The 18,503-nt window shown below is 40.4% G+C and overlaps 1 protein-coding gene and 1 non-coding gene across 10 annotated transcripts in view; both read left to right on the top strand.

Moving 5' to 3' along the window:
• MRTFB (myocardin related transcription factor B) overlaps window positions 1-4,140 on the top strand; it is an 86,550-nt gene extending 82,410 nt beyond the window's left edge. For all 9 annotated transcript variants that reach the window (XM_032197318.1, XM_032197317.1, XM_032197316.1 and 6 more), the window contains one exon: window positions 2,264-4,140. In XM_032197318.1, the coding sequence (XP_032053209.1) occupies window positions 2,264-2,802 (539 nt within the window). In that variant the 3' untranslated portion in view covers window positions 2,803-4,140. The remainder of the gene's footprint in view (window positions 1-2,263) is intronic.
• A 9,352-nt stretch (window positions 4,141-13,492) lies between these two features.
• TRNAT-CGU lies at window positions 13,493-13,564 on the top strand. Its single transcript has one exon. It is a non-coding gene; the product is annotated as a tRNA-Thr (tRNA).
• Window positions 13,565-18,503: the final 4,939 nt, after the last annotated feature.

Genomic DNA, 18,503 nt, shown 5'->3' with positions numbered 1-18,503 from the left:
CTCTATATTGTTTAGCATGACACCAGATGCTATGGAATACCCCTTTGGCCACTTTGGGTCAGCTGTCCTGGGTCTGTCCCCTCCCAGCTCTTGCTGTACCCCCTGCCTGCCCGCTAGCAGGACAGAGTGAGAAGCTGAAACATTCTTGGCTTGGTGTAAGCACTGCTCTGCAACAATTAAAACATCAGCATGTTATCAGCACTCTTCTCATCCTAATCGAAAAACATAGCACCCTACCAGCTACTAGGAAGAAAATTAACTCTGTCCTAACTGAAACCAGGACAGCCAAGTAACATTTGTGTGATGGAGAGATTTAAAACCTCATAATAAAAACTCAGTACTGTAGTCAACAGATTGAAAGGAAAGAATTCTGTCAGTGACAGGAGGTATCCAGTCTGAATGAAGCTAGTATTCCTGAAAGTTTGTGTTAATTACCTATAAAACAAAACATTTACCAAAACACATATAGTCAAGCAGCTGTGGAAATTCTCTTCTTGCATATTAGCCCAGGCAGACTTTCTCTGTAATCCACACAGTATTCAAGTGATTAAAATAGCACCGTACATTAGCAGAGACATACTTTATAAAGATTGAAAAACTTGCACAAGTCCATATTATACTGAAATTATACCATGAAAAGAATAAGGGAACAGCAAAAGCAAGTTGAAACTACTTGTTTTCCAGTAGTATATCTTTGATATTTAGAGCTGATAACACGGGGTTATATTTAATGAAATGTTATGTATGAACTACATAGAGACATTAATGAGCAACAGCTTTCTATGTTAGTTGAAACAAGACAGCTATCAGAAAGGAAGTGAAATAACCAAAGCAATATATAAAGTAGCTTTGCAGTTTATACAGGAGACTTTTAGGTATAATTAGGCTTTGTAGACTAAGGTGCCATTACAATACTGGGAAAAGTTCTGGTGCGAAGCAATTCAGTTAACTTAATGTTTTTTTTGTACTACTGTCTTGTAAAGGTCTTGACAGCAGTGAATGCCAGGACATAAGTGATTTGATTGTAGGCTATGAGCAGATTTTAGCCATATTCTAAACATCCAAGTATTTTTCTCTTTTTCAAAGCAAATTGCAAAGTCAGCTGAAGAAAACGGAGTAGACAGTGACAGTGTAAGATAAGTGACTTGCGCAGTGAACAACTCATACTAAGTTTACAAATGCTTTTAGTGCTCTTATTAAAACATTGCATCAGTAGTTCAAAGAAGCTGCACCTCTGAAACAGAAGATGTATGAAACATTAGCATGCTTATTTAAGTATTTGCTTCAAATATGGCATTACTAAATCTATTTGATTTTAAGGTAACAACTGTTCCGTATTTGCCAAGTTGCCACAAAAAGCAAAAACATTTTCTGATTGTCTTTATGAAAAAGGAAATAAGTATTCAGGGCTATTGCACTTACATTGCAAGTTCTACATTGAAAAATGTTTAGTTTATTAATGTACTTCAGGAGACTGAGAAAGTTATTTCCTAATGTTTGGCCTTTACTAAGCAAACATTTTATAGATGCTCTTACACAGATATAAAAAACGTACATTTTCCTTGGAAAACTGGTACAAATTACATGGTCATTGCATTTCTGTTGGCAGAAACAATATCTGTGCTAGAGGATTTACTCACATACTTTTGTCTGTCAAACATTCTAGATCTAATCTTATTTTTGGACTCCATTCACATGTAAGAATTAATTGGAACTTACCTTGCTGTATCTCCTTTTACTGTTACTACCACTAAGTTACTCCTCTTGACAGAAGAGTAGTTTTCAAATCTAGAATCAATTATGAAAGCATCCTAATCACATTAAACGATCTCTTAGACTAATTCATCACAGTGGACATAGTATTAAACAGGTATGGAATTGAAAATTGGTTCAGATACTCTTCCTATGTAGGGAAATAGATGGTTCTATAATTATCCTAGTTAGAAGAACTATAAACATGGAGGAGGTAAAGATGTCATCTAGAGAACTATTCCTTTTCTCATTGATACAAGCATTCTCATCAGCTGGAGTATTACTTGAAAGCAGAACTCCAGAATTTGTTTTAAAATATTTTGTTGTTCACAGAGTATCTGACATAATTAGTCTGATGTATACGTAGTATTTGTACTATCAGAACAGCAAAATGAGTCTTACTCCATCGAGTTTACTGTAGGTACATCTCAAAGTGGTCAAAAAAGGTGTAGAAGTTGTAAAATATATGTCATTATCTTTTTTGAATTCTGGTTTGTTTGTTTTGTTACAGAGATTTCCCTTCCGATAAAGGAGGAACCATCTCCCATTGCTAAAATGAGACCAGTAACAGCCAACATCACTACAATGCCAGTGAACACAGTGATATCCCGCCCCCCACCTCAAATCCAAATGGCCCCTCCTCCTGTGTCCTTAGAACCGACAACCAGCTTGTCTATAAATCTGGAAAATCAGCTTGAAGCCCTCTTGGATGGAACTTTAACCTCAGGTAATGAAATTCCTCAATTGACAAGCAGCAGTGAAGACAGAGAGTCATTTTCTTTAATTGAAGACCTCCAGAATGATCTGCTTAATCACTCCAGTATTTTAGATCATTCTCATTCACCCATGGAAACATCTGACCCACAGTTTACCACTAATAATTCTTGTCTATCTCTTGACCTTCCTGATACAAATTTAGACAATATGGAATGGCTAGACATTACAATGCCCAGCTCCTCATCTGGACTCACCCCTCTCAGTTCTACTGCCCCCAGCATGTTTTCGACTGACTTTCTAGATCCACAAGACCTGCAGTTGCACTGGGATTAAGCTATAGCCAATGAGAACGTGACCTGCAAATCTCTTTACAGCAGAGGTCCATTATTACACTATTCTGATTCCAGTTAAGATAATTAAGATAGCAACGTTTGGAAGAACAAATGCTTGAAAGTAATTCCTTATTGATGTTCAAGTTTACAACGGTGAATTACTTTATGCTCCTATCACTAATGCAGATCACGGCCCTCTGAAAGCTGTGTTTCGCAAGTCAAGAAAGGATGATTGTGCTTACTGATTAGAAGTACCCCATGGGAAATGCATCACAAATATATATGAAAAGTTATGTCTCTGACTTTGTAATGCTTAAATGAACAACACAATGTGGATAATCTTAGAGAAGAAAGAGTGAGACTTAAATGTCTGTATTCACCCAGTGAGATGTTGTTTGAGGGAGGGTAACGTATCACTACACTTCATTGTTCCTGTGGATAGCCTGAGCCAGGTTCAAAATGAATTGTGAGGGCAAAGACAGGTAGAAGCACTGGCTGGTTCAGTGAAATTTCATATCTCTGGTCTCTAAATTTGTTCAAGTTTTTTTTTATATTTTGGTTTTGTGGTTTTTAAAACTCTTCCCCCATTCTTTAATCATGAGGGAAGAATTTAACTGCATCCAAAGGGATATTAAGTGTAACTGCAAGAAATCCACTGTAGCTAGGCCAGGTAATACTGAGAACACTGAATTTTCTATTGCGATGCTCTGGATTTAATAGCTAGGTTTTAATGTGTATATCAGACAGTTATTTGTATACTCTTTTAAACTTTGTATAGCTTATTTTTGTGAACAGAGGGGAACAGTGGTGTTTAAGCAACAGAGTACCATAATGAAAATAATAAATATCCTAATTTAATTTGTCATTGAGGATATTTGTTAGTTCATTGAATACAGTATCTCAGCATATTAGAAGATTTGGAGGAAGTAGAAAAGTTTAATAAATGCGGTTATGATCCTGTGCAAAAACAGTCCCAATGCCCTCAATGAAGGGTGTTTGTAGGATCAGGCCAAGCTGCAGGACAGTACTGATAGGACAACCATCATTTCTAACAGAATCTGTATCTATTGAATAGCCTTGTCTACAACTACATAGCATCAGGGAAGCTAAACAGAAGTTGCTCAGTAAGAATCCTAAATAAAACACACTTACAGAAAACTATAAAAGGTGAATAAGCAGTATCAGGATAGACTGTTTGGGGATGAGAAGGCATATTTCATACGTATAGACAGTGGAAATAAAGTTCTTACCTCATAGCACTGCCCGTAAAAATACACTTTTAAACCCTGAGTTGTTTCTCAGTCTATTATGAAAGTAGTTAGGCAAAAAAAAAAAAAAAAGCTAATATAAGCAAAATACTTCAAAATTCTATAATTGTGTCTCAGGTGGTAGCTGTTAAATGTTGTCATGGATGATGTAGGCTTATAATCTAATACAATTTGAATTATTCCATTGAGGGAATCTCTAAATTAAGAAAAAGGAAACAGTCCCCTATTTCATGAACAATTGAAAGGAAATACGTATTCCAATGTGAAAACTGATCTTATCTCAGAACACCTTCCTCAACACCAAACTTCAAAGTTCTGTAGGAACAAAATTAGAAATGGCATGAAGCTTTTGCTTACTTCTTGGAGTAACAATATGTATCAAACAGTACCAAAATAAAAAGTACCTTTTAAACTGCTTAGTAATCTGTATCACATAAAAAAAAAAAAAAATCATGTTAATATCAAAGTAAATACTTCTGTCATAAATTTTGTGGAATTATCTGCAAGTTCTGTGTCTCCAGATAATCAGTGCAGTCTGTTTACCAATATTAGAAAATTCCATTGACTTCAGATAAAATACTGAATTATATCAATGATTGAGGGTTTAAACTGGCATCACATCAGCCACCTGCACTTTAAATCATTGTATATCTTCAGTAGTTTTACTGGCCAGGATTTACTTTAAGGACAGAAAAACAATCTATCAAGATTTTCACTACAAAAGCTGAAAGACATACATCCATTCTTGCTGTGCCTACTATACTTGAGTACAATATCATGTGTGGACTGTCTGCCTTAATTTTTGATGTTATATGATTCTTCAATAACATTGGACAAATAGATCCAACTTTTTGCATTCCTTTTCATCATATTGTCTTGGGAGCTAATACTCTGAGATACTAAGTGCCCTCAGCTGTTACTAAAATAAGAATTAAAGACTCTTGGTCTGATAGGAACAACTCTGAATGAAATTTATATTGTTCTACAGTGCTGTCAATGTAGTATGTGTGATTCACCACACATCATACACGTATGTATGGTTAGAATGACCCCTTTTTGACCCTGCCTCCTGATTAAATAAGAGGCAAGTAAATTTGTTGCTAGACGATAAATTAACCTAGAGCAACTGTACTGTCATTTTTTATGTGCATGTAAGTATTGCTTAAAACTGGCAAAGTCGTCTTGCTTTAAAACTATCCTCATTGGCAGTGTATAATGTTAATCCATAGGAATCTATGTGCAGAAATAAACTGAAACAGCTGAGATGTGTTGTTACCAGTACAGTATAGCTTTCTTACTCTAAAAGTCTATTTGAAAAAAAAATTAAAAAAAATAAGGGATCATTTTAGTTTTTAAAGTACAAATACTTTAGTGTAGGGAATGTGTGATTTTTTTCTTTTTTGTATATTTCAGGGTTATGTGTATTAAAACCTTATATATAACGGTTTGCTTTAGACTTTGTTCTGTAATGTGATATATTTGCCATAGTTATATATGCCAGTTATGGCAGAAATAGATTTCGCTTAGATTTTTGTGTGTGCATGTTTTACATGACAGTTTTTGTAACACAAATACAACACATCTTAGAAATGTAATCATGACTGTGCAGTTTGACTGTACAGAACTGAATATTTCTCATTAAGAGAACAGTTGCAAAGGAATGCACTGGCACTAAATTTGCCATAAAATGGCTGCAATATGCTAACAGAGGATGTAATATTAAATGTGCTGTTAGTAAATGCTTACAAATTAAGAATACTGTTTTATCAGTGTGAAATTCAAAAGTTGCTGTTTACACTTCTAGACATGGAGAGAGCTTGACCATGTTTTGCAGGGCTAATGTTAATCAAGGGGAGTAGCATCCTGCATTTAATACAGAAATGGTATTTGTTACGCACTTTTAGTGCCATACAGCATTAGTTAAGGCAACTAAGTTTACGGTCAAAATATTATTTAACATGACAAATAGTTAAGGAATCATTGTCATAAATTTAGCGGTTGTATCTGAGAATAAAATCAGTTTATGCAGTTGTTCTTTATAAAAATGTAGAGTCTAATCCCAGCAGTGTGGGTTTACAGAATCAGCCCGTTAAAAAGGTGAGGCCACAGCTTTTAGAAACAATCAATACTTAATACTGAAATTTCTTTTCAAGGTATTTCTAAATTCACCAACAGGGTTGATCTGCAAGGAAGCAGGTGATCAAAACAGAAGTTTCAGCGTTAAACTTTTCTGTTACATAATCTCTAACATCCAGTTGCCTGAAAAGTGTAGGCACCATAATTGGAAACCAAGCACAAGCTGTCGAACTGTTTTCAAGGCAGAGAAAATGCAATCACAGAATACATTTAACTGGAAGGGCATTACGTAATCAAAACACAATAAAGCTCACTGATGTATACAATTATTTGGATGGCACCTTCAGTATATTATAAACTTACAGCAAATTCTATTAAAACTGGAAAAAAAGATCTTCCACTTATCTCTAGTAAACATTTTGTTGAATCTCTTTATTTTGTGGTCTCTTAAATTGCCTTTACCACACTACAGGTTTTTCTTTTGCATGAGATACGTGGAATGGACTTGCATATAGTATATACATGGCCAATAAAGAGTATCCATTAAAACATGAAATAATCTCAAGTACTCCTTTTATTTGATAAAAAAAAAAGTGCAAAAAAGAGACACCTACATCATTCTGTAGTGTCTGATACTGAATATATAGACTTTTAACTTAAAAGCGCATGAATGAATTTTTAGAAATCTAGCCAAAAAAGCCATTCTAGCTATGAGAGCAAATTCTCACTAAGAGGCAGGGAATGGCTAACAACTATATAATCAAACTATTTTTATATATTAAAAAAAAAAAAATACAGCTCAGATATTCAAAAGACAGTCTAAATTAAATTATAGTAATATAAAAATTTAAATAGGAACCAAAGCATTGCCATTTATATTGCCAAAGGAGGCACTTTGTATTTTGAAGCATAGGAAAGTAAATCCCCAGAAGTATTACTGATACTTTTTTAAAATTAAGGATGTAAATATTTTGAAAGCTGTTTTTGATGTTTAACAGTACAGATTTGTTTTTGTTGTTTGAGAAATTTGTATTAAGTACTAGCACAGGCTTTTTTTCCAGATAGGATTTTCTTCACAGTACTGCTTGCAGTAGTAATAATGCTAACCCTAGTAGGTGTTTCTCTTCTTATTTTCATAGTCATAATTATGTCTTAGCATCTCATTTTGTGAAAAGAAGAAGATAGATACCTGTTTCTAGGGCCATCTTCATTTAAGCACTACTTTACTAAATGCAAATTATGGCAATCAGGGCGTCAGTTTATGTATTGCCTTTCTATAAGAAACCATGATGCCTTTGTATTTGCTGTTTGCACCCCTAAAATCAATTCCATATGTTTGAATGCCATATGTTTTGCACATTGTACTGTATATATGTAATGCATACTGTATTTTTATATGTGTAGTACATTTATCAAATATTTTGTACATAGTGGCAATATTGTAGCTACTGAGGAAATGTTTGATATTTCAGCATTTTTGCTAAGTGTCTCAAATAAAAAATGAAAACTGTGTTTAGTTGTCTGTGCTTACTTACTAAAAGCAAAAAATGCCATTTTAATAATTACTGAAACTTTGATTCTTGTGAGTCAAAAACATTTTGACTATGCTTCCCAGTACCTTTCTCACAGAAAGGAATGAGAAATATGGACTAAGACAACAAACTTCAAAAGCCTGATGGCTTGTCGTTAGAGTCAGACCTATAAGAATAAAGATGTCCTGAACTTCCAAACTTTTATTTGCAAAAAAGCAATACCAGTATGTTAACCCCTTCTCTGTTTTATTCTTGTCTCAATAAACTATAAGGTAAGAACCCTGATGCAGATACCCTGATTTACAGAGCTATTAGCTACCTTCAAACAGATCAGGACAAAAGCAATAGGAAAAGCTTTCTTTTACCTTCAGTAAGTTTTATTCAGTATTTCTGTCATGAAAAAAAAAAATAATCCCAATTTATGTATGAGTTCCAAACTATCTTATGAAATGTATACATTGGACCTGTGTTCTTCTTCAGTATATTTGAAATGAAGTGGCTTCATAAAAAGTAAAACAACTGTAAACAATGACCTTTTATACAGCTTGTGAGCCATATGGTCCTTACTTAATGTCATCTCACTTTCATGATGTGCACCTCCTGAGGTTCACCATCCCCCAAACCTCATCTACTTACTAGTTCACTAAAAAATGACTTTTTTTTTGCCTCAATCCAGTCTTCAAAAAATAAGTTTAAAAAAAAATACAAGGGGGGTAGAAGGGTAGACCTGGGGAACTATAGAAACTATAGGACTGTCAGTTTGACCTCAGTGCCAGGGAAGCTCATGGAGCAGATGATCTTGAGTGTCATCATGCCTACAGGGCAAGCAGGTGATCAGACCCAGTCAGTATGGGTTTATGAAAGGCAGGTCCTGCTTGACGAAACTGATCTCCTTCTGTGACAAGGTGATGCGCTTGGTGGATGAGGCTATGCATGTGGTCTACCTTGACTTCAGTAAGGCTTTTGACACCATTTCCCACAGCATTCTTCTCAAGAAACTGGCTGCTCGTGTCTTAGACTGGCATACACTTCACTGGGTTAAAAACTAGCTGGATAGCTGGGCCCAAAGAGTTGTGGTGAATGGAGTCAAATCCAGTTGGAGGCCGGTCACTAGTGGCGTCCCCCAGGGCTCGGTACTGGGGCCAGTCCTCTTTAATATCTTTATTGATGATCTGGATGAGGGGATCAAGTGCAGCCTCAGTAAGTTTGCACATGACACCAAGTTAGGTGTGTGTGTCGATCTGCTCAAGGGCAGGAAGGCTCTGCAGGAGGATCTGGATAGGCTGGACTGAGGGGCTGAGGCCAACTGTATGAAGTTCAACAAGGCCAAGTGCCGGGTCCTGCACCCAGGGTACCCCAAGCAGAGCTACAGGCTGGGAGATGAGTGGTTGGAAAACTGCCTGGCAGGGAAGGACCTGGGAGTATTGGTGGATAGTTGGCTGAATATGAGCCAGCAGTGTGCTCAGGTGGCCAAGAAGGCCAACAGCATCCTGACTTGTGTAAGAAGCAGTGTGGCCAGCAGGGCTAGGGAAGTGATTGCCCCCCTGTACTCAGCTCTGGTGAGGCCGCACCTTGAGTACTGTGTTCAGTTTTGGGCCCCTCGCTACAAGAAGGACATGGAGATGCTCGGGCGAGTCCAGAGAAGGGCACCAAAGCTGGTGAGGGGTCTGGAGAACAAGTCTTACGAGGAGCAGCTGAGGGAGCTGGGATTGTTCAGCCTGCAGAAGAGGAGGCTCAGGAGCCACCTTATCGCTCTCTATAAGTACCTTAAAGGAGGCTGTAGCGAGGTGGGGATTGGTCTATTCTCCCACGTGCCTGGTGACAGGATGAGGGTAAACGGGCTAAAGTTGCGCCAGGGGAGGTTTAGGTTGGATGTTAGGAAGAACTTTACCGAGAGGGTTGTTAGGCATTGGAATGGGCTGCCCAGGGAAGTGGTTGAGTTACCATCCCTGGAGGTCTTTAAAAGACATTTAGATGTAGAGCTTAGGGATATGGTTTAGTGGGGACTGTTAGTGTTAGGTCAGAGGTTGGACTCGATGATCTTGAGGTCTCTTCCAACCTAGAAATTCTGTGATTCTGTGAGTGATTTGATCGGCACCCACTCCTATTGTGAATGATTGCTGCCTTGGGCATGTCACTGCCCTGGAGCAGAGGGATTGGTTCCAATGACCTGCTCAGGTCAGGCCACAGCACTACATCTCTTACAAAGCTGTGCCTGTGAGACCAGACAAGCTTATGAATGTTCCCCAGGTAGGCTGCTGTGTGTGTTTGACTGTTAGTGTAACCTCAGCTGTTACTGCAACATTTTGCTCACTTATGCAAATGAGCCTTTAAGGCCTCATAGAATTAAGTCAAAAGCTGTTAAAATACAACTGCAGGTTACTAGATTGTATTTCACCTGTAGCACGGACTTCTGCTCCCAACTGAGTCACAGTGTCACTGACAGAAATAATGCCCAAGTATGTTTACAGGGGTGTTCTCATCAGCTACAAGGCACTTTATTGTACTACTATTGGATTAAACAAGAACAGAATACTGTTTGTACCATTTTTCTGGTTAGGACCTACCTGTAATTCTTGAACAACAGAAAAGAATTTCTAAAACCCAAGTAATACAAAGCATAAGTCTATCCTATGAGAAAATAAAGAATATTTCAAAATGGTAAGACACAGAAAGGATTAGAAAGTGATTTGTGATGTAGACAGGACTACACCAACTTTCATTCATGACTTTCCTAAATTGTTCCAAAGTTTTTGAGATGTGCTGGATTACAGGATTTCATATTTGCATTTTGTATTCTGCTCAGCTTATGTTTTAGAACAAACAGCCCTATGCATTTCTTCAGGAGAAAGTGCTATGAGCTTTTCAACTTACACACAATTATTTTCAGCATGAAGCTGCTTCATTTTTTGCTATGATATTTCCATGTGGAGGCAGTCACCATAATAGATCACCCACCCTTTCCTTATTAAAGGCTGTTTGATGCTGATGACATTAGGATTTATTACAACACCACATCTATTATCAATATGGAAGTAACCCATAAAACTGAACAATATGCCCTGTAAATTTTGTAAAATACCTTTTCTGTATGAACTTAAATCACTAAAAGTTTTTAGGCTATATGTGCCACAAACTCACCTTCAGGTATCACACTCCAAACACAAACATCGGAAAACAAGAGCAGCAGCTTTTCATTACTCCTTTGTGCATTGCAGAATTAGTAGTATAATAGTTAGAGTGTATCAGTGATAAATCTCTTGTTGGGTCCCAAGTGGCAATTTAGTATTTTGATAATGTTACAGAGATCTATAAACACATAACCCTCCCCCACAAACTGTGCTCAAGGACTCCCCCAAAGAGAGATCTCACTCTTGCTTCCAGACATACTGGTTTTGGTTAAGGCATCACCATCCATGGGGGAGAAATACGTGGCCTGTGTTTTGCTCAAGTCTGTACCAACCCCCTGCAAAACTGCCAGGGTGAGCTTAGCAACACTGTCATTCCAGAGCGAGACAGGAGACAAACCCCACATCTGTTTGTATGTCCTGTCACCACTGAAAGGCTGCCAATAGAGAAAGAGGCATGGGAGTGATGTTAGGGATCTAGATTAACCGTATCAAAAGTGCCACACAAAACCCTAGGTTCTCTTTAAAAATAAAGTGGGCTGGTTGTTTTTTTTTGTGGCTTTTCTGTTGTTTTTGTTGTTGTTGATGTTGCTTTGTTTTGTTTGCTTGCTTGTTTTTCTTTTTTTTTTTTTTTTTTTTTTTTGGGTGGTGGTGTTCTTTTCTTAATTGATATCTAGGAGCTACCCAGACTACAACATAAAAACTTCATCTGGATTTTAAAATGTGTAATTATCTGTGGTATAAATCATACAAAACTATTGTTCCTAAAAATTGTCCTTAAGCAGCACTTTATTTAGATACTAACATTCTTCTTTCTAGAAGCACCGAGGAAGTTATGCGCCTGAAGAACGGGAACTTTCTTTAAACCAAATCAAGTATTTCTTCTTAGTCTACTGAGAAGATCATTATGATTTCTTCTTGAATGTCCCATCTCCCCGTACAGTTACACAAGAACTTCAGCATTAGAAGTTGCTTTACAGTTAAATGCTATTTCTGATGCCATCTGAATAAACTTTCAAAAATGTAAAGTATTTGAAGAGGTAAAACTTCCATGAATTTCACAAGTCATTCAAATATTCCTCTTGGATTCCTCCCACACAAATTACTTCTCAGCTCACAAGAAAGATACAAAAACCACCAATAAATCAAACACATGTGGGGCCTCACAGGAATTGTGATGACAAGTTAAAGCTGGCACATAAAAGTCCACATTTTCAAATAAGCCAATAGGCTAGAAACAGCAAAGACATCAGTCAGACTTAATTTATTAAAAATTCATCTTCATCAGCTAAAACCATTGCCCCTGCATAGTCATTTGTTATCATTGAAGCAGCAGCTGTGAGAGCGGAGCACAGCAGCCTTCACATCCATTCCTACACATTGTCACACTGTGAAGCACTGCATTGATCAAGTGACCAGACAAAACAGTACTGCCCCAGCTTCATGAGCACTTAATTTTCCATAGTCCAGAGCTGGGGATGTCATTTGAGGCTAGCAACATACAGACTAGCAGATACACTCCAGCATCCAGGCTGCCCAGACCATCAGCTCTTTGCCCCAAGGGCTGGAAGAACAGAATGAAACACCCCTGGGACAGCCTGCTCAGCACAGCACTGGGCACACCCTGGGCTGATTATCCAGGAAGCTAAATTAAATCAGTTTAGACCTAATTGACTGCAAGCAAAACTAGTTCAAATTGCTCTGCATTTGCTGAAACATAAGTGTGCATAGAGTAATCATGGAGATGCTGACACGTGGCAATTCCTAAACAAACTGAAGTTTAGTTGCACATTTAAGCTGCGGGCTTGCCTGGTGACTGCAGTTCAAAGAACATCCCACAAGCATGAGGATCCTTGTGTCACACCTGCATTAGGCCACCATAAGATTAGCAATGCTAATCCCAATTTTTTAGTTGAGAAAGTGCCTCTTTTAGCAGATTTACACACATCTTTCACCCAGACAGGGATGACCAACAGTGGCTGGAACCGACCCCCCAGGACAGCAAGCAAAGCTCCTTTCATTCAGAAAGGACCAACACTCCCTGGCTGCCCTACAAAGGCTTTGTAGGGGGTTTAAAAGATTCTCCACAATGAACAGTAGAAGAAAACTGAAAGCTTTGTGTCCCACAGACACTAGGAATACCCAATGCAGATCCAGGAGTTAGAAAAACATCCAATGAGGAACAGATGCATCTTTTCTGCATTGCACACTACATTTTTACACTGTAGAAGCACCAGGCACCTAAACTGTATTTCTACAAAGTGCGCTTAATTCACCATTTACCGTGTAATTATACTAATGCTCGCATTTATGCTTATTTTCTCGGCGGGGAACGTTTTACTCCCGCTTTTTCTTCCTCCTCTCCAAGCTCCTCTATTCGGGCCGAGGACGACTACTGGCTTCTAATGTAAGAGTGCCATCTCCCGACAGAGGGAAAAAAAAAAAAAAAAAAAAAAAAAAAAAAAACAGTTGCAGCACGGCCCCGGCGGGTGCGGCCGTCCCAGGAGCCCTCTCAGGTCCCCTCACACCCCCTCAGGTCCCGCAGCCCCCGGCCATTCCCTCACGGCGCCTGAGGGGCCCGGTCGCGCGCACTCCCTCGTGCGACGCTCAATGGTCACCGGGTGCCTGCGCACAGCCACGGGAGCGGCGCCAGCGATAGAAAGGCGTCAGGCGGTCTTTTTAACGCAGGCGCGGTGGCCAAGTGGTAAGGCGTCGGTCTCGTAAACCGAAGATCACGGGTTCGAACCCCGTCCGTGCCTCGGCGTGTCCCTTCGCCTTGGAGGGGAGATTTCGCCTTCCGACACTTTTTGGGGGCGGCGCGGGGCCCCCGTCCCCAGACACAAAATGGCCCCGAGCCGAGTGAGCTGCAGGGGGTGCGGGCGAGGCACTGAGGAACCGCCGCTGCCCCGACAATGAATGGCTGGGGTTGGGTTTTTTCCTCATGTATTCTGCAGCATTGTTGTCTGGAATTAAAAGTGTACAGTTATGGACGAACACAGGTGTTGTGATAACTATTTACATGAGATTTTGTGAAATCTTTTACACTTGGTGAATTCTGTTCATAGGTCAAAATCATACTTCAGGTTGTATTTTGATTTAAATAATAGTGGTAACATTCATTGCATCTCAGGCTTCTTTGTGTGGGCTTATTGTTAAGAAAACAATTAGACTATATTCATTACATGTAATTAAAATTTAAAATTTTTACACTTAGCTTACTGCCAATATTCGTGAGCCCACAAGCAAATGGGGCCTCACGTGATGAAGCATCCACAAAGATGAAATCCTCATGCACACCTTCCAGCTTGGTTTTGAACTCTTCCTACATGTGCAACCAATGACAACACTGCCCAGGCTCCCTGGAGAGAAGAAAAATGTAAATTATTAATTTTCAGCAGTGACACTTCCAGCACACAGAACATGCAAAATTACAACCCAGAATGTTCTAAATCAGTTTCTGTTTTCTCAGATATTTCTGCTCATGGATATGAAGGACAGGGAGTGTCCCTGAAGCTGCTCTCATGGAGGGTTTTCAAATCCAGACAGGAAAATCAAACTCAAGGACAAAACACGTATCTGATAAATGCTGTTTTGTGTTACTGCAGCCTCTGGGATAAGCCAAGAGCAGAGCCACACACACAATACTTGCTTGTTTCTTTAAATACATTTATGAGACTAAACCAGGTACGCACAAGAGCTGCAGCTGCATCTCTGCAGCACAATGGCTTGAGGCCTGTGGTTCTGCACTACAGGGCACCTGTGTAGAAACTAGGGGATACATCATGTCAAGATGAGCTTCCCTTCAATATCTGTGGCTTTTGTTGTACCCTGTACTGCAAGTTCACTGACGACATCACCTCCGTTTCCAGATTGATCTGTAGTGTTTCTAACATTAATAAACTCCCCAATTTAAAAAATCCTAAAGATACCCTTGGAGTCACTCAGAAATGGTGTTCTTAGTGTCCAGGCAGGATGATGAGATGTGTTAATCTAGGAAGCATAGCAGTGATGACAAGCCATGCCACGCTGAAGCAATGTCATCCTTCTGGTGGGGCTGGGGGCATTAGCCCAGGTTTGTGGGTCCTCCAATTGCACGGTTGGCCTCTGCTCACTCCTTTGGGCTCATTCAACAGGGAGCAGAGCAATGTTTCCACACAGTGCAACTTGCGGAAGGACACTGCCAGCTGCAGAGTGGGGAGTGGCATTATGTGTGCATCCTGTCACACTGTGGCATGGGTGCCAACCACCCAAATTGGCATGCTCAGTCTCATCGGTGAACATAGAAGGCAAAGCAAATTCAGTGTCATTTCATCACCCGTGTTCTTTTAACAGTCTCATGCTGCCTGAGTTAATTGAATTTACATGTGACAACCAGTATGACCAACAGAGGACAGCACATCCATTTCTTTCAATGATCAAAGATCCCGAGCTTGAAGCTGCCATTCACTTTTCACTCAGGAAATGAGAGTGACTGGAGGAGGAGAGCGGCATGCCACAAATAAGCCTGCCAGCCTAAAAAGGCCTTTTTGCAATTAACTGGAGCTGGTTTGAATTCCAAGAGATTACTTCCAATAAATCTACCTCAACCCCAGCCTTACTGCTACCTAAGCACCATGGGTATGTCTCTGCTCACTGGGGCTGGGTTTTGATGCGGTTTTTCAGGGAGCGCTGGGGAACTGGGTAAAACATCCTCGAGAGCCAAAGCGCATTTAGGACTGCTGGGTGACACCTGCTAATTCCCCTTCAAAACTGCAGATGGACAAGGTGTCCATCACCGAGTTTTGATTAATTTTTTTTATAAAATAAAGATGTAAAGCCAAACTCAGGTGGTCTTATTGCTTCTGATTTGGAGGCAGAGAAGACTTTGCCAGTCATAATGAAATTCAAGGAACAAAACCAAGCATTTTGTGAGGCTAAGGGAGATTTCATTACAGGAATTCAATTAACCTGCAAGAGGTGCACACGTTGAAATCTATTATCTTTCCCCAAAAGCTGGCTATTGTGTTTTATACAGCAACCTTTTCTATAAAGGTTGCTGAATAAATAATGCTTTATTAGAAATGCATTGACATCTTTATAGAATTAATAGCATATAATGAAATTTTTGTGTTAGTGCTTTGCAAACATTAATTACATTTCTGCTTCCTATGAAATGTAAGAAATTGATTTTTATTGAAATGATTGATAGGACTAAATAAGGACTGGGTGTTAGGCTTAAGCAGAAAGCAAATACAGAGCTTTAGGAGATATACAAAGAATAACAGAGGCTGGTGCACAGTATGCAGGTCCGCTGCAAGTACACATCCACATTGCCACTCTTGGCCCAATCCTGTGAATTGCTGAGCAGAATTAATTAACAGACTAAGCCAACAGTAAGGCCATGGGGACTGACAGTGCTCAGCAGTTCTTGGTATCGGGGCCTGTAAATAAAAGCCAGCCTACAAAATTCTTGTTCATGTGATCAGGGATATCATACACATCTACTGCAATCACATGAATTATTCACACTGGCGTAGCTTGAAAGAAGTAACCCACAAAGCCTGTTTAAAATAACACGGGAGCATTAATTAGTGTTCCTGGGGCACATGGAGGTGTTATTACCATTTGGCCTGTTTTTCACTCATACCCATGTTTCTTTTATTTGCTGTGTGCACAGGGCTGACATGGGGAAAGGAAGGAAAGTAAATGCAGGAGATAGACTTCTATAAACATTGGTCAAAAACGAGGAAAGGGGGTTACTGATTAGCTTTCTTCCCATATAAAGCTCCTAGATCTTATTGCAGAAATATAAGTTGACTGATTACCATTCTTTTATTTAGCATTATCTGATCAGAGAAGCATGAAAAGCACTTTATTGCTCACTTGATTTTTTTCTCCCTGTGCTGGAAGCCCTCTGCAGGAAGCAAAGCTGAATTTCACAAATCTTCCCTTTCTGATGTCTCCCGAATTTCTAGGAATGCCCCTTCCCTCTTACTATATTTGGAGGTAGTTTCTAGGAAAAAAAAAAAAAAAAAAAAAAAAAAAAAGACAATTTTCAGCCGGTGCCGGCCCCACCACCGCAGCTCAGGAGCCCGGGCCCGGCAGATTTGGGGAGCCCTCGGCTGCTCACCTTTGTGGCAGGGCTGCAGGAGCGAGCACGGGAGGGAGGGAAGGGGAGAGGTGTCTTTGTGGCAGCCAGGTGTGGTGAACATCTGCACTTATTCCTTTGGTCTGCCTTTTTTTTTTTTTTTTTTTTTTTTTTTTCCCTGCACTTTTCTTCTTTTTTTTCAAAGGAAGAAGTGCTTAGGGGAAAAAAAAAATACCCCCCCACCCCTCACTTTCTGGATTTTTTTATTATTTTTTTTTTTTTCCCCGTCTGTTTCTCCCCCTCCCCTCGCTGTGGCCTCTTGTTTAGCTCGTGGCGTGACCGTGATGAAGAAATGTTTCTGGGCGCCTGGCAGAGGCGATCTTTTTTATGTAATGAGTCAGGATTTTGCCAACGGAAGAAGCCGGCCGCCGACCGAAGGGCTGCTGCCTCCCTGCCGAGCTCGGCACCCCGCCGGGCCGGGGCCGGGGCCGGGGCCGCCCGCTCCCCCGAGACCCGCGGTAAGATGCGCGCTCCTCCCGCGGGGTCCCGCTCTCCCCTCAGCCCTCAGGTGGGGCCGAGCCGCCGGGGCCGCGCCCTGCCGCCGGCCTGGGGCCGCTGCCCGCCACCTGGGCGGCCGCTGGGGGTTGCAGCCCACCTGCCACGGGCCGCCGGGGGGCCGCCGGGACCCGCCACACCTACAGGTGCCGGCGGCCCCGTGCCCGGCCTGAGGGGAGGCTGCAGCCCGCGCGGCGCGGCCCCGCCTCAGGGCAGCGGCGGGAGCGCGGCCGGGACTAAGCCGGGCTGCTCCTTCGCCTTCTCCTCCTTCTCCTCCTTCTGCTTCTCCCGTTCCCTCTCCCGCCCGCCAGCGCTGCCTCGTTCCCTCAGGAGGTGTCTCCGAGCACGCAGGGTCGGCAGGGACGGATGGCGTTCATCGGGATTACCGAAAGCAGCACAAATGTAACAGTGATTTTTTTGTTGTTGTTCAAGCGCGGCGATTGGTTTTTGGCGTGACTGACAGCATTTACTTGTCTCCAAGTGGGTCTATAATGAGTAAAACTCGGGTTTATTTAGAAGTTCGGTAGGGATTGTAAAGGAAGGACTTAGTAGTGTGTTCCTTTAGGCTGCAGATCTCTGCTTTTTTTTTTTTTTTTTTTTTTTTTTTTTTTTTTTTTTTTAATAAAAAATTCTTAAAGCTGGGGATAGTCAGATTTGGGCACCCAGCTGAATACTCTAAGCTGGCACCGTCAGTAGGAAGTGACCCATTTTGGGTAAAGCGAAAGTACAGTAGTGTGCTATACAGATAGCGACAATAGAATAATGTCACACATCTCTATAATGTTTCAATTTTACTTTGAAATACCAAGGAACAGGCAAACGAGGTGATACATTGAAAAGATCTTAATAGATACTTTGAGTGTTGGGACTAATAAATCCCTATACTATTCTGGGTGAGTTCTGTGTCATTTTGTAGCCACTTGCAGAAGGTGCTGCTTAGCTAAACAAACAAATCATAAAATGGGAATAACAGCAAATAATAACTGCTAGCAACTTCTGCTGTCCAGTTAGTTGAAGGAGTGTATACCATGACTTGGCTACAACGTCCTCTTTTATCAGTCCAAAAATCAGCTCCT

The sequence above is a fragment of the Aythya fuligula genome, chromosome 15 (genome assembly GCF_009819795.1).
Source record: "Aythya fuligula isolate bAytFul2 chromosome 15, bAytFul2.pri, whole genome shotgun sequence".
Taxonomy (NCBI): Eukaryota; Metazoa; Chordata; class Aves; order Anseriformes; family Anatidae; genus Aythya; species Aythya fuligula.
Note: the sequence above shows the minus strand (reverse complement) of the source record. Positions and strands in the feature narration are given on the sequence as shown.